This window comes from Scylla paramamosain, chromosome 8 (genome assembly GCF_035594125.1).
Source record: "Scylla paramamosain isolate STU-SP2022 chromosome 8, ASM3559412v1, whole genome shotgun sequence".
Lineage (NCBI taxonomy): Eukaryota > Metazoa > Arthropoda > Malacostraca > Decapoda > Portunidae > Scylla > Scylla paramamosain.
Window position 1 is genome coordinate 11228247 of NC_087158.1, and position 17379 is coordinate 11245625.

A 17379-nucleotide genomic window follows, 5' to 3' on the forward strand; every position below is an offset into this window, starting at 1 on the left:
TCGAAATGTATTTTTACTTTCTCATTGATGGAAAATTTTTAACAAGTTGTAGGAAAAATTTGGTGAGATTTCTAGCAGAAATACAAAACACTCAAGTTTAAGAATATTAAAGGTTAAGCTAACATCTGTGAGTTGCCTAGCTGAACAAAAGTTTAATAGCTTTAAAATTTGATAAATTAAATTAGATATATGCCTCTATGTCAGACACTATCACCTCTCTTAAGTGCTCAGTGCAAGAGATGAATCTCTGACATGAGGAAAATCAGAATAGTACTATCTCAGGTCTTTCCACAAAGCAAAGGCATAAATTTAGCCAGAAGCACCCTCACATTCATGGATCCAGAGGTTGCCCTTAGGCTACTGGACAAGATGTGGAAATAAAACTATACTCAGATGAGTCCAACTGAGATGACTGTCTAACAAAATTGACTGAAGGATTAGAATGTAAAAAAATAAATAAATAATAAATAAATGAATAAAAAAAAATAAATAAATACATAAAAGTTGAGTACATCTTGACAGTCAGGACTGTAGCAAGGATGCTGCAATTGTTGCTATAGGTTAAGTAGTGTTGCAAAGTTAGAGGCTTGTTCATCACCAGGTTGGTCAGTGAAGGAAGCTGGTGGTGAACATTGAAATCTCCATGTACAGAGATTTCATCAAGAAAGAAATGGTGTTACCGCTGAGCGGGTGAAAGACCGCCGAGCGGACGAAAGAGGTTGTTGTTGAGCAAGTGTATGCTAAATAATATGATCTGTGTTATGAGAGTTGAAGTGAACTAGTATATGAAGCATGGGTAACACTACGGAAACTAAGTTATTAGAGTAGAGATTATGGAAACTGAATTCATTATAGTAGTTAATCACTGTAGTGAAGACGTGTGAGAGAAACTAGCTGTGGAGAGCTTAGCTGCAGAGAGGTAGTGAGAGTTGTGTTTACGTGGTAAAGTTGATGACATGGCACAAAGGGTAGATAAGACACAGAGGGATCTCTGTAGAGGAATGAGTCACCCAGGAACTATTGCTGACCTAAGGGTAAGACAGGCAGGCGTGCACCCTCGAGGGCCAGCATGAATGAAGCCCAGAGGAACAGATTCCTTTGTACTGCCACTGAGTTAGGGTGTGACTACTCTAGGAAAGATCGGACCTCTACAATACAGACACAGGTGTTGCTTGGTGACAGGCCTCCTTAAGACCCCAAACATGTGAGTTCCACATCTGTATTACGAGGGGTTGATTGCCCTAATTAGCATAATTCATAATTAGTGATACATTATGTTAATACAGTATGTAATAGTTTGTAGTGCTATGCATGTCTTATGTTTATTATATATGTATTCAGGTTTGACCGAATGCAATAAACAATTTGCATCACAGTGTGGGTCTAAAATCCTTTAGCTGCCTCTGGGCAGCTACAAATAGGATAGCATGTGCTCTACTTTGGCAGTGAGTGGCAGGTCACACAATTGTACACATTAACAACAGTTAGTTTTTGTCTGAATGAAAATGAGAATACAGAAAATGTCTAGAGATAGAAAAACGACTGCTGTCAGTAGCATCAAACATTGGAGCCTCAATAAGGAAAGAAGTTTAAGGCTTGGAGGAAATGTAGAGATATTCCATTGACTGAAAGTTAAATACATGGCTGTAAAATGTTGTAGAAATTAAAGAGCAAAAAGCTGGAGAAGGCATGAAGACACCATAAATCTTTGCCTTGAAGACAGGCTTGCCCAAGTCTGTGGGCTTCTCTCCAGATGGGACTTCTAAGGCAGTGATTTTGAGCTATTTTCATCATTATTTCAAAAGGATTATGTAGTTCTAGAAAGTGTATGTAGTGCAGTGTGAATAACAAAAAAGAATAGACTATTAAGGGCAGACTGCAACTGTTCTCTTTCATTACTGAGATGGAAAAAAAAGATGGGTCAGCAAGATGCTTGCTTCACACTTGGAAGTATTTTAATTGTAATAGCAGGTGTCCAGTTATCTAACTGCTTCTTTCTTTCCTATTGTCAATATACAAAGAAGCATTTTATATTACTTACATACTTTACCAAATTGTTATAATGATATGCCAAGCAATGACCTTTTAAGCAACTTTGCTACTGAAACTGTCAACAACAAACAATAAAGTTCTTATGAATACTTCTTGCATGACTGTGCAATTATCTCTCTCTCTCTCTCTCTCTCTCTCTCTCTCTCTCTCTCTCTCTCTCTCTCTCTCTCTCTCTCTCTCTCTCTCTCTCTCCATGAAAACAAAAAACTCACCTGAAGACCAACAAACATAATAACATTGGGCCGTCCCTTGACAGGAATATGAGGCTTCACCCCTGGGTCCACAAGCTGCAACAAGAAAACAATGCTGCAATGAATAGTTGATGTAATACATTAAAATCACATAACTTTTCTCTTCCTTAATAGCAACACAGTCTATTACATATTAAACTTTTTTTTTCTGGGTAATAGAGGTGTCCCAACCTGTATGAACATGTTTGCAGTGATATTTCTTGAGAGCTCATAGCACCTTCTGCACAGTACTTTAACAGATCAAAGTCACTCTCAAACTAAATTTATCTGTGCTGTATACCTCTCACCTAACTCCTCTGACTATAAGAAATTCTTTGACTACATAACTTCCAAAGTGGAGCACATTCTGACCCTCTTCCCTTTTCCAGAGATCTCCATTCTTGTAGACTTCAATGTTCACCACCAGCTTTGGCTTTCCTCTCCCTTCACTGACCATCCTGGTGAACTAGCCTTCAACTTTGCTATCCTCCACAACCTAGAGCAATTGGTGCAACACCCTACTCGTATTCCTGACCGTCTTGGAGATACGCCCAACATTCTTCACCTTTTTCTGACCTCTAATCCTTCTGCTTATGCTGTCAGCCTTTCTTCTCCGTTAGGCTCCTCCGATCACAATATCATATCTGTATCTTGTCCTATCGCTCCAATCCCTCCTCAGGATCCCCCTAAGTGAAGGTGCCTCTGGCGTTTTGCCTCTGATAGTTGGGGGGACCTGGGGAGGTACTTTGCTGATTTTCCTTGGAATGACTACTGCTTCCATGTTAGAGACCCATCTTTGTGTGCTGAGCGCATAACAGAGGTGATAGTGTCTGGCATGGAGGCGTACATTCTTCACTCTTTTTCTTGACCTAAACTTTCTAAACCTTGGTTTAACACAGCTTGTTCTCGTGCTATACATGATAGAGAGGTGGCCCACAAAAGGTACTTAAGCCTTACATCACCAGAATCTCATGCACTTTATATTTCTCCCCAGAACCATGCCAAGTCTGTTCTCCAACTAGCCAAAACTCCTTCATTAACAGAAAGTGTCAAAACCTTTCAAGATCTAACTCCCCTCATGACTTCTGGTACGTAGCCAAAAATATCTCCAATAACTTTGCTTCTTCTCCTTTCCCTCCTTTATTTCAACCAGATGGCACCACTACTATCACATCTATTTCTAAAGCTGAAATCTTCACTCAAACCTTTGCTAAAAACTCTACCTTGGATGGTTCTGGGCTTGTTCCTCCCTCTCCTCCACCCTCTGACTACTTCATGCTACCTATTAAAATTCTTTGCAATGATGTTTTCCGTGCCCTCGCTGGCCTAAACCCTCGGAAGGCTTATGGACCTGAAGGGATCCCTCCTATTGTTCTCCGAAACTGTGCCTCCGTGCTTGCACCTTGCCTAGTTAAACTCTTTCAGCTCTGTCTGTCAACATCTACCTTTCCTTCTTGCTGGAAGTTTGCCTACATTCAGCCTGTTCCTAAAAAGGGTGACCATTCTACTAATCCCACAAACTACCATCCTATTGCTTTAATTTCCTGCCTATCTAAAGTTTTTGAATCTATCCTCACCAGGAAGATTCTTAAACATCCATCACTTCACAACCTTCTATCTGATTGCCAGTATGGGTTCCATCAAGGCTGCTCTACTGGTGATCTTCTGGCTTTCCTTACTGAGTCTCGGTCATCCTCTTTTAGAGATTTTCGTGAGACTTTTGCTGTTGCCTTGGACATATCAAAAGCTTTTGATAGAGTATGGCACAAAGCTTTGATTTCCAAACTACCCTCCTACGGCTTCAATCCTTCTCTCTGTAACTTTATCTCAAGTTTCCTTTCTGACCATTCTCTTGCTGCTGTGGTAGACGGTCACTGTTCTTCTCCTAAATCTATGAACAGTGGTGTTCCTCAGGGTTCTGTCCTGTCACCCATTCTCTTCTTATTATTCATTAATGATCTTCTAAACTAAACCTGTTGTCCTATCCACTCCTACGCTGATGATACCACCCTGCACTTTTCCACATCTTTTCATAAACGTCCAACCCTTCAGGAAGTAAATATTTCACACAGGGAAGCCACAGAATGCTTGACTTCTGATCTTTCTAAAATTTCTGATTGGGGCAGAGCAAACTTGGTATTGTTCAATGCCTCAAAAACTCAATTCCTCCATCTATCACCTCGACACAACCTTCCCCTCTTCTTCAATGACACTCAACTGTCCCCCTCTTCTACACTGAACATCCTTGGTCTGTTCTTTACTTATAATCTGAACTGGAAACTTCACATCTCATCTCTAGCTAAAACAGCTTCTATGAAGTTAGGCGTTCTGAGACATCTCCACCAGTTTTTCTCACCCCCCCAGCTGCTAACTCTGTACAAGGGCCTTATCCGTCCATGTATGGAGAATACTTCACATGTCTGGAGTATGCTTCACATGTCTGGGGGGGTTCCACTCATAGTGCTCTTCAAGACAGTGTGGAATCAAAAGCTTTTCATGTCATCAACTCTCCTCTAACTGACTGTCTTCAGCCTCTCTCTCATCACCGCAATGTTGCATCTCTAGCTGTCTTCTACCGCTATTTTCATGCTAACTGCTCTTCTGATCTTGCTAACTGCATGCCTCCCCCCCTCCCGCGGTCTCGCTGCACAAGACTTTCTTTTTTCTCTCACCCCTATTCTGTCCACCTCTCTAACACAAGAGTTAACCAGCATTCTCAATCATTCATCCCTTTCTCTGGTAAACTCTGGAACTCCCCGCCTGCATCTGTATTTCCATCTTCTTATGATTTGAATTCCTTCAAGAGAGAGGTTTCAAGACACTTATCCTTCAATTTTTGGCTACCGCTTTGGACCCTTTTATGGAGCTGGCATTTCAGTGGGCATTTTTTATTAGATTTTTGTTGCCCTTGGCCAGTGTCCGTCCTACATAAAAAAAAAAAAAAAAAAAATCAAAAGTTGGGTATTTCAACATGGCAGACCTAATACATGACAAAGCATGTACTGAGTTTTGCTTTTCTTAGCTTTTTCTAAATCTTATTAAAACTTTGCTACATCTCTGTCAGCATAATAGGCATATACAAGAATGCTGATATGAGGCACATACACAGTAATAGTCAACGTTCACCAAACATGGGCTCTTACCCATGCTCTTGAATCTTCCAAGTTTTCTACCATCTGGCTATGATTACAAAGTCACTCTCGAACTAAATTTATCTGTGCTGTATACATAACATAAGAAATGAGGGAAACTGCAAGAAGCGACCAGGCTTACATGTGGCAGTCCCTGTATGAAGTATACCTACCTATTTCCATCTATCATCCCCATCCATAAACCCGTCTAATCTTCTCTTAAAGCTCCCTAATGTCCTAGCACTAACAACATGATTACTGAGTCCATTCCATTCATCCACCACTCTATTTTATAATAAATTTCTTCCTATCTCTCCTAAAACTAAATTTTTCAAGTTTGAACCCATTATTTCTTGTTCTATCCTGGTTGCTGATCCTCACAATTTTGCTTACGCCCCCCTTGTTATACCCCTTATACCACTTCAAGACTTCTATCAGGTCCCCTCTTAACCTATGTCTCTCTAAAGAATGTAAATTTAACAGCTTAAATCTCGCCTCATAAGGAATACTCCTCATCCTCTGTATCCTTTTAGTCATTCTCCTCTGTACTGATTCTAATAGACCTATATCTTTCCTGTAATGTAGGGACCAGAACTGCACAGCATAGTCTAGATGACATCACTACTAATTCCACTATCCAAATCATTGATATATATTAAAAACAACAATGGCCCTAATACTGATCCCTGTGGCACCCCACTAATTACATGACCCTACTTGAATTTAGAGCCGTTTATTACAACTCTTTGTTGCCTGCTGCTTAGCCATGACCATATCCAGCCTAACATCCTCCCATCTATCCCATGTGCCCTAACTTTTTTCAGGAGTCTTTGATGGGGTACCTTGTCAAATGCTTTACTAAAGTCCAGATATAAGATGTCATAACTATCACCATTATCTACTGCCTCGTACACTTTACTGTAAAAACTTAACAAGTTCTTCAAGCAAAACTTCCCCTTCATGAAGCCATGCTGTGACTGATTTATCAAATTATATTTGTCTAAATGCTCCCTAATGTTCCTTGCTAGTATTGACTCCAATGTTTTACCCACATCTGAAGTTAAGCTGACAGGTCTATAATTAGATGCTAAAGTTTTATCTCCTTTCTTAAAGATGGATACTACATTAGCCTGCCTCCACATTACTGGTACCTCACCTGACTCAAGTGATTTCATAAAGACAGAAACTAATGGCTCACTAATAACCCCTTTGCATTCCTTAAGTACTCTGGGATATATTTCATCTGGTCCTGGTGTCTTGAAATTTTTCAGCCTACCTATCTCCTGTTCCACAATCTCCTTAGTTATGGAAATATCTGTCAGCTTCTCATTCTCATCTGCTCTAAACATCTGTTCACTATTTGGCATATCCTGCATGTTTTCCTAGGTGAAGACAGTTAAAAAATACTCATTCAGAATTTTACTAATCTCCTCCCCAGAACTAACCAGCTCCCCATCTGCTGCCTTTAATGGACCTATAGTATCCTTATTCTTCGTCCTGTATACCTGATAAAATCCCTTGGGGTCTGTCTTCGCCTGGCTAGCTACCTTTAATTCGAATTGCCCTTAGCTTTCCTCGTTAACCTCCTGAATGTTCTAAGTAATTCATTATATTGTGGCCTTAAAACTTCTTCACCTGCCCTTAATATCTTATATATATACTTCTCTTCTGCCCTATATAATGTTTTAACTTAGCAGTCATCCATTTAGGGCAATTTTTCTGTGATCTTATTGCTCTATACGGGATGTCTGCTAACTGAACTGTATGCAATTTATCTACAAAATATTTATACAACTCATCTACATTTTCTTCACCTAGTCCCCTCATCTCGGCCCATTCCATCCTCTCCACTCCCTCATCTACTCGCCTCGACCTCACCTCTCCCATTTCAGCATGACCTGACCCTCCAACATACTCACACCTATCTCCCCCTCTCTCTCTCCTCCGCTCCTTCTAGACACATCTTCCCTCCTCTTGTCCTACACCCTCATACCTTACCTCACTTCTCTCATCCTGCCTTATCTCTCTCAACTCATCCTGCATCCATTGCCAGTCAACTCCATGGAGGTACCTTTTTAATTCCTCAAAATCTGCTCTCCAAAAGTCAGGGATTTTACTACTGTTTTTTGCTTCTAAAAGTTTCCTCGCATTTTAAATTGTACCTAATTTCCCAATGGTCACTGTTACCTAGCTGTCTTCCAACTTCTACCTGCATGACTGCTTCCTCCCTGTTAGTGAGAATTAAAGCTAGAATACTGTTCCCCCTTGTGGGTTCTACAACTGTTTTAAAAAATTATCCTGAATTACCTTAAGAAATTCCTCTGCTTCCTTATTACCCACCATCAGGCTCCAGTTGATATTTCTAGAATTAAAATCTCTTACCACATATACCTTATTGTACCTGCCTGCTCTATTTATTTCCTACCACAGTGAGGTGTTAATTTCCTTTGTACTGTTCGGTGGTGTGTACACTACTCCTAGTATTAGTGACTGTGGTCCTTCCTTAATATCTACCCATATCGACTCTGTTTTGCTATCTGTTTTTATGCTACTGTTAATACAACACTGTAATGCGTCCCTAACATATAATGGTACGCCTCCTCCTCTCCTGTTTTCCCTATCTTATAGAATAGTGTACAACCATCTATCTTAACCTCTGGATTAAATACTTTTCCTAACATATCTAAGCAAGTTTCTGTTAATGCAATGATATCAAAGTTCTCTACACATGCTATTCCTCTAAGCAAGTCTATTTTATTCAAAATACTTCTACAATTTGTGTAGTAAACACTTAAGCTATTTCTCACCTTCCCTGAGCTAGTTATCTTTCTAGACTTAACTAATTTGTCCTTCATTTTGACCTCACAACCCCTTCTTCCCTCCTGACTAACGAAAAAAGCGCTGCAGTGCAGTTACTTCCCGCTAGAGTGTTCCGACCAAAAGCTGAACATCCTGGTGTGATAAATGCACTCCATCCTGGGTGTACAAGGTGTCCCTATCATAGAAGAGGTCCCAGTTGTCAATGATTGTCCATCCATTACTCTTACAATAATTTGCAAGCCTGTGATTCACCGTAATAGCCCTGGACAGCCACTCAGCACCAACTCCTCTCCTCGCCAAGACACCACACACCACAGGGATCCCTCCCTTGTCTCAAATCCTATCCAAAGCCTGTCGAAACCTCCCAAACAGTTCCTCACTCCTGACCTTACCAAGGTCATTCCCTCACACAATGAGAAAAACAATGGGCTTGGTCTCATCTTTTTCCAAGCACGTGTCTAGCCTGTCAGCTACCTTCCCTATCCCATTCCCCGGCAAACACAGCCCTGACCTATGGTTCCTATCTCTGGCACAAAAAACACCATCTAAGTGCCGAATCTAACTATCACCAAACTCAAGCACTCTAACCTGGGGCAGGGTAACTGCATCTGCCCCCTCCTTTTTGTCTCCTCCTGCCATGTCCACCTCCTCCTCCTTCACTTCCTCCAGCACACTGAAGGGATTCTTCATCTCCATGCAAGGCACCCTGAGGACCTTCAGCCTCTTGGCTTCCCTGCACACGACCAACTACTGCTCCTCCGTCACCTTACTAGGTAGGATGACGGTGGGGCATGACCTTCCCACAGGTGCTGAGATCCTCTCACATAACTCAGCCTGCAAGTTTGAGATCCTCTCATGAAACTCACCCTGCACCTCTAGGATCCTTCAATGGAACTCAGCCTCCACCTCTGAGACCTTCACAATGAAGGCCTCGAGAACACGAGAACTAACACAACCAGACGACTCAGCAACACAAGGCGCCATGTCTACACTAACCTGCTATATTAGCATCGGGTCACTGCTCATTAAACATATCTGTTCACTAGGAACCCTGACCTGAGACTGTGGAACCCTGACCTTACTCTCACCTAACTCCTCTGACTATAAGAAATTCTTTGACTACTTAACTTCACATTATGACTCTCTTTCCTTTTGCAGAGATCTCCATTCTTGGAGACTTCAATGTTCACCACCAGCTTTGGCTTTCCTCTCTCTTCACTGACCATCCTGGTGAACTAGCCTTCAACTTTGCTATCCTCCACAACATAGAACAATTGGAGCAACACCCTACTCACATTCCTGACTGTCTTGGAGATACACCCAACATTCGTGACCTTTTCCTAACCTCTAATCCTTCTGCTTATGCTGTCACCCTCTCTTCTCTGTTGGGCTCCTCTGATCACAATCTCATATCTGTATCTTGTCCTACTGCTCCAATCCCTCCTCAGGATCCCCCTAAGCAAAGGTGCCTCTGGCATTTTGCCTCTGCTAGTTGAGGGGACCTGAGGAGGTATTTTGCTAATTTTCCTTAGAATGACTACTGCTTCCATGTCAGAGACCCGTCTTTGTTTGCTGAGTGCATAACAGAGGTGAGAGTGTCTGGCATGGAAGCGTACGTTCCTCACTCTTTTTCTCAACCTAAACCTTCCAAACCTTGGTTTAACACAGCTTGTTCTTGTGCTATACATGATAGAGAGGTGGCCCACAAAAGGTACTTAAGCCTTCCATCACCAGAATCTCAGACACTTTATATTTCTGCCTGAAACCATGCCAAGTCTGTTTTCCAACTAGGCAAAAACTCCTTCATTAATAGAAAGTGTCAAAATCTTTCAAGATCTAACTCCCCTCATGACTTCTGGCATCTAGCCAAAAATATCTCTAATAACTTTGCTTCTTCTTCTTTCCCTCCTTTATTTCAACCAGATGGCACCACTGCTATCTATCTCTAAAGCTGAACTCTTTACTCAAACCTTTGCTAAAAACTCTACCTTGGACAATTCAGGGCTTGTTCCTCCCTCTCCTCCACCCTCTGGCTACTTCATGCTACATATCAAAATTCTTTGCAATGATGTTTTCCATACCCTCGCTAGCCTAAACCCTTGGAAGGTTTATGGAGCTGATGGGATCCCTCCTTTTGTTCTCTGAAACTGTGCCTCTGTGTTTGCACCTTGCCAAGTCAAACCTTTTTCAATTCTGTCTGTCAACATCTACCTTTCCTTCTTGCTGGAAGTTTGCCTACATTCAGCCTGTTCCTAAAAAGGGTGAGTGTTCTAATCCCTCAAACTACCATCCTATTGCTTTAATTTCCTGCCTATCTAAAGTTCTTGAATCTATCCTCAACAGGAAGATTCTTAAACATCTATCACTTCACAACCTTCTATCTGATTCTGTCATCCCCTTTTGGTCATCCTCTTTTATACATTTTGGTGAAACTTTTGCTGTTGCCTTGGATATATCAAAAGCTTTTGATAGGGTCTGGCACAAAGCTTTGATTTCCAAACTACCCTCCTACAGCTTCTATCCTTCTCTCTCTGTAACTTCATCTCAAGTTTCCTTTCTGACCATTCTATTGCTGCTGTGGTAGACAGTCACTGTTCTTCTCCTAAATCTATTAACAGTGGTGTTCCTCAGGTTTATGTCCTGTTACCCACTCTCTTATTATTCATCAATGACCTTCTAAACCAAACTTCTTGTTCTTTCCATCCCTATGCTGATGATACCACCCTGCACTTTTCCACGTCTTTTCATTGACGTCCAACACTTCAGGAGGTAAACATTTCATGTAGGGAAGCCACAGACTTCTGATCTTTCTAAAATTTCTGATTGGGGCAGAGCAAACTTGGTATTGTTCAATTCCTAAAAAAACTCGATTCCTCCATCTATCAATTCGACACAACCTTCCAGACAACTATCCCCTCTTCTTCAATGACACTCAACTGTCCCCCTCTTCTACACTGAACATCCTTGGTCTGTCCTTTACTTATAATCTGAACTGGAAACTTCACATCTCATCTCTAGCTAAAACAGCTTCTATGAAGTTAGACATTCTGAGATGTCTCCACCAGTTTTTCTCACCCTCCCCCACCTGCTAACTCAGTACAAGGGCCTTATCCGTTCATGTATGGAGTATGGTTCACATGTCTGGGGGCGCTCCACTCATACTGCTCTTTTAGACAGGGTGGAATCAAAAGCTTTTTGTCTCATGAACTCCTTTCCTCTAACTGACTGTCTTCAGCCTCTCTCTCATTGCTGCAATGTTGCATCTATAGCTGTCTTCTACCACTATTTTCATGCTAACTCCTCTTCTGATCTAGCATGACTCCCCCCCTCCTGTGGCCTCACTGCACAAAACTTTCTCTTTCTCTCACCCCTATCTTGTCCACCTCTCTAATGCAAGAGTTAACCAGTATTCTCAGTCATTCATCCCTTTCTCTGATAAACTCTGGAACTCCCTGCCAGCTTCTTTATTTCCACCTTCCTATGACTTGAATTCCTTCAAGAGGGTGGTTTCAAGACACTTATCCTTCAAATTTTGACTACCGCTTTGGACCCTTTTATGGGACTGGTATCTCAGCGGGCTTTTTTTTTTTTTTTAATTTGTTGCCCTTGGCCAGTGTTCCTCTTATATATATATATATATATATATATATATATATATATATATATATATATATATATATATATATATATATATATATATATATATATATATATATAAAAAAACTTTTATGAACACAAACCCACTGTTACAAAAGTATATGAAAAGTTTCCAAATGTGATAGATTTGCAATCACACAAATTGCCCTTAGAAGTACTAGAAACTAAATCATGATGGTTTAACTAACTTTTGGCTCTACTGGAACAAAGCCCTATAGTACTAAGTGATCAAGGGCACTTCATCAAGCAGAAAATAGGTCAAGCATGATGGGCTCTGGAACCTGTCCTGTTCAGTGAAGATTAACTGGACATGCTATTTAATAATGAGACTGAAAATTATCCATTATCTTACCTTAACAAGCTCCTTGAAGACAGTGGTCTGGATCATCCGCCGTTTATTTAGGCCACCGGCCATCTCATCAAAATCAATGGCTGATCGCACATTTTCCCTGAGTTGTTTCACTAGCCGAATGTTGACATCAGATTCAAGCAGTGCAGCACAGATCTCTTTGAGGAGGTCATTGAGAACATCCTCATTGATGATTGTGGCATTGTTGAGGGACTTTAGAGCCGAAGTGATCTTACGGCCTAAATCTGCTAACACCATCCTGCCTTACAGATTATGTTTCTTCGCAGCAAAAAATCTGTAAAAATTGGTCCAATAAACTTACAGCTTACATTTTATAAGGAAATTCATTCTATTTCACATACAATCAAAACTTAAGAACAAAAGGTAACTAAAAAGTAAAAAAATTACTATAAGAACTTTTAAAACATAAATGCATTTTAAATCATGTCAAAGTGAGAAAATACATAAAGTTAAATGCTATAATTTGAAGTTCTTATGCAAAATGTATCAAACAATTCCTGAAAAACTTTCCATGCCTGAATATATGCATGAGTTAAGTTCCTTGAAACTCATAAAATGATATAACCAACAATAAGACATGTTTCACTAAGAAAACGTAATATAAACAAAAGTGGATATGTAGTACATGTAGGTGGCTGAAGTCATATTTTAAATTTTTGCAGTACTCATATAGCAAAGTGAAAGATTTCTGTAGCACTGGTATGTACTACATTAGAAAGAAGAAATGGGATTATGGTGTTAGAGGATACATGTGAAATTACTTAACTGAGTAGATGGCTGTTTAGAATGATCTATCCACATTTACCTTTACACAAAGATTTGATGTATTTATCAGTTTATTGTTATAAAAGAAAAAGAAAAAAAATGCATACCTACTGATACAAGTGCTGATGCCTATTTCATTTTGTCCAATAGGAATAAGGGTGTGATTGTGATACACCATAAGAATACTCCTGAATTAAGTTAACTCAATTAAAAAGTTATGAATGCTTGTGCACCACCATCACCATCACCACTTTCCTCCCTCCACAGCCCAACCTCAAGAAACTCACTCTTCTTGTTTTGCAGAGCTTCCCTATTAGACAGTAAATTCTGTCAGGGAGTTTGTACTGATCTGATTTAGACAGACAGTCAGGTGTCTCATGATATATAAATATATTCTGCTATGACCAGACAAATATCCACTGCCAAAATTCAATTAAAAAGCTACAGTAATGTGCATTTCTTATGCACACTACCCAGTAATGAGACCTGAAGCTAGATTGTAAACTGCGTGAGCCTCTTCCAAGGTGACTACTGTAAGAAACTATAATGACACTGAAATGAATACTGCTGTTTGTATGATAGATAATAAATTTCTGTAGATCTAGCTTTTTGTTCAAATAATACTTGCCCTGCCCCCCTCCCCTGCCAATGGATGACATTGATTGGCATACAATTGCTGCATTTCAATCTCAACCATCAAATTGTGAAAACAAATAATTTCATACTTGCCATCTCACTGTTCCTTGCCATACAATGGTGTAAATTATCACAGCATCATTTTCATGCCTATAGATCTTTCTGGAGCATATTTTCAACACAAAATCATAACATAAATAGGTTTTCCACTTCTAACTTCAATTTAACTAACCTATATAACCTAATTACATTAATCTAACCAACCTCACCTAATTGATCTAACTAACTTAAACTAATTAGCCTAACTTAATCTAACCTAATCTAACATAAAAATCTAACTAACCTAATGGAAACTAAGTAACTTAATCTGACCAAGTGTAACTTATCCTAACCTAATAGTAGCCACATGTTTAACATCAAACAGAAGGTCATGCAAAGCCAATATGAAATGTAGCTGTTTGACACAGCCTGACTGGCCTCCCACATCATATCAAGAGTAATTCTTGGCAAAATTTTGAAATTCATGAACAAACATTAATTTGTGGAAGATATTGTTGGTATTCCAAATGCTCACACTGATGAGATCTAAATGTATGAAATAGTAAAATAGAGATTTCTTATCCCAGTACACTTAAAAAAAATAAATAAATAAAAATAAATAAATAAATAAATAAAGCATTTGCCAACTTGACCAAGTGTAGAAATTAAGACAGATGGCACATGATTTTAACAGTGAAGTGCTTTTCATAGTGACATGATAACCAATTGGTGTCAATGGAGCTAACTCCCGTGCATCATCTGGTGAACTCAAAGTTAACCATTTCATTTATTTTTAAGGAAATCAATTCTTTTATACAATAATATACCTGCAAATTCATCTAAAACATTAGTTTTCAACTGGTGGTTCATGGTGACTTTTTTTTAAGATGGTCCACAGGATGTCCACTGTATTTGCTAATGAACTTGAAATTTAAAATTCTATATGAAAAATTTAATAAAAATAAATCATTGTTTATTCATTTTATTACATTTCTATTTCAGAAATTTTTAGGCAATATTATTTTATTACATTTCTATTTCAGAAATTTTTAAGCAATGTTTAAGTTGTAGCTATTGAATTGTACTGAGTCATTTCTAAGTTTAATCTATAATGAAAAATCAAGATTCATGCCACTATACATGACCAGGGCCTGAATACATACTGTATGCATCAAAGTGACAAACTATCCTGTCACTTTGTCAGCTGTTACACAACTGCAAAAGTTAGTGTTGTGGGTCATTGGGCCTGTGGCCAGCAGTCACTGACCTGTTGACCTGATTAGCTATATTATTTGTTCTATACTCTTTTACAGATATGGATGTATGATTTGATTTAGATTTTATTTCTATACTGCATTTTTTTTCCTGGGATGAGGGATCACTTTCATTAGTTTTCCCAAAAATCTTCCCACTTCTACACCACTCTACTAATCTGCATCTCATCTCTGGTTTGTTTCCAAGTGGGAGTAAATCCAGGAAGGGATTATCTGTGATAACTTTCACAAAACCAGGTTGAGGAGAGTTTAGAACAGGCATAAAAGTGAAAAAGAGAAGGGAAGATGAGATTTAGGAATGAAGTAGTTCCAGGAGGGAGAGACAACCAATCAGGAGCAGCAATATCAGGAAGACAATCCCCACAGAGGAAGGGAGAGGTGATACACAGGCTATCCAGGCAGGGAAGTCCAGCCAGCAGCAACTTCAAATGCATTATTACCTCCAGATTCCTGATCTATATGTCCAATCTGGTGCTATCAACCCTACAGCAGACATAGTGAATGGTTACTGAGGAAATGAATAGCAGTGACTGGCCATGGTCTGCCAGCCAGATGGAAATGAGGTGATGGATGGGGTGGTGGGAAGCCTTCTTCCTCTCCAAAGGTCTGTCTAGTGGCAACTACAACTAGAAGCAGCCACAGCTTCCCTAGAAGTAGTTACCAACTTCCCCCAGAAGCAGCCACAGCCACTATAACCACTGCAAGAGGTGATAGAGGAGGAAGTTCCACTGTTTAGACTTCGGTCTGCTAGGGTGATGATTGCCATCTCCTCCCTATGGGACACTGTAGCATGTGTCATGGTGCCATGGTAGGTATAATGATATTTGCAGATACCTCAACAGTGTTGACTGGGATTTTGAGTTTATGTACTTTAATGCAAATCAAATGTTTTCTCATTTTCCAAGCATTGTTAATCCACTCATTGAGAGATACATCTCATCTAAATATATTTCCACATCTTCAGATCCACCTTGACCAGTTAAATCTCCTCTTGATTTAAAAGTTCAAAGATCACACTTCTAGAAAAATTATAAACTTGTATGTTGTCAATATGGTAGAAATTCTCCTCAGGCACCCTTAGCTCTTAACCCAATTTAATAATGTCAAGTATCATTTCAGAAACTATGCTGCTACTGCTCAATCCATTCATGAAATCTCTATTGCAGACTTACTCACTACCAATTCCAAAGTATTTCATGCTTACATCTGAAGAAAGGTCAGTGTCCCTGGTATTGGTCCACTCATGCCCACCACTGGAGAACTAATCTGTGATCCTAAAGCTATGTCAGAATTGCTGGCTGCATCTTTTGTATCTGTTTACACCTCTGTTAATCCTGATTCTCCCTCTCCTTACCAAGTACAGTAGAACCTTGGTTACCGAATGCCTCACTTTTCAAACAAAATTTTGAACTCATTATTGCTTCGGTTGTGGCACTATAATTCGGTTCTAGAACAAAGTTATTTGATTTCAAATATTAAAACACATGGTAAAAGCAGCCATTTATTACTAATTTATAGTTTATATAAATATTTACTTTGCTTATATATATTTGGAGGAGAGAGACAGGGTGTAAGACAGTAATTCAATCTTTGAAATAAGAGTGATCCTGTTGAAAAGCCTCAGTTTAAACAAACATTTTCGGCACACAGGAGTAATCCCCAGCCACCTGTGGCTCTCTCAATGACCCCCCAATGCCATCACTACTGCAGAATTGCATTTTTCCAGTAGCTTTTCCCAGCAGCACGATGTCTAAATGTTATGACCATCTTCATTTTGGCAGTAACTAGGTTGTAGGTTGCTCCTCTCTGTGTCCCTCTGTAAGGATTCCCTCACTAGATTGGTGACAAAGAGAATATCTACACGGCCTAAACAGTATCTTCTGATGAGTTCTGTGTCACTCAGTTCATTCAATACACCTTTTCTGGATAAATAATTTGTGAGTTGAATATGTTGTGAAGCAGCCTTCTTGGCTGTGGCAGCATCTGTCATAAGCCACTAAGACAGGGTAGGCTGGTGTCTGGGAATGGATTAATCCATTTTTACATTGATTCCTAAGGTGAAAATAGTTTTGTTTTTTAACATTTTGGATTTCGAATAGCATTCAGGAGCAAATTAAGTTCGAGAACCGAGGTTCCACTTTATCTGATACTATTATCTCTGAACTTGACATTTCTATCAATGATGTTGTTTCAGCAATCAACCAACTTGACAGTTCATCCTCCATGGTACCTGATGAAATACACCCACTTTTCCTTAAATCCTGTGCATCTATGCTGGCTTATCCACTTTTACTAATTTTTTTATTCTTCTTATATTTCTCTTCCTATAATCTGGAAAAAATCCTATGTAACTGCTATTTATAAAACAGGTTCCCGTTATAACCCACTTAAGTACAGACCAATCT

The 17379-nt window shown here is 39.5% G+C and overlaps 1 protein-coding gene across 1 annotated transcript in view; it reads right to left on the bottom strand.

Annotated features, from left to right (window-relative positions):
• LOC135102785 (signal recognition particle subunit SRP54-like) overlaps positions 1–17379 on the bottom strand; it is a 67773-nt gene that overhangs the window by 45618 nt on the left and 4776 nt on the right. Inside the window, 2 exon segments of the mRNA XM_064008294.1 lie at positions 2265–2339; positions 12243–12534. Coding sequence (XP_063864364.1) covers positions 2265–2339; positions 12243–12497 — 330 coding nt within the window. The 5' untranslated portion in view covers positions 12498–12534.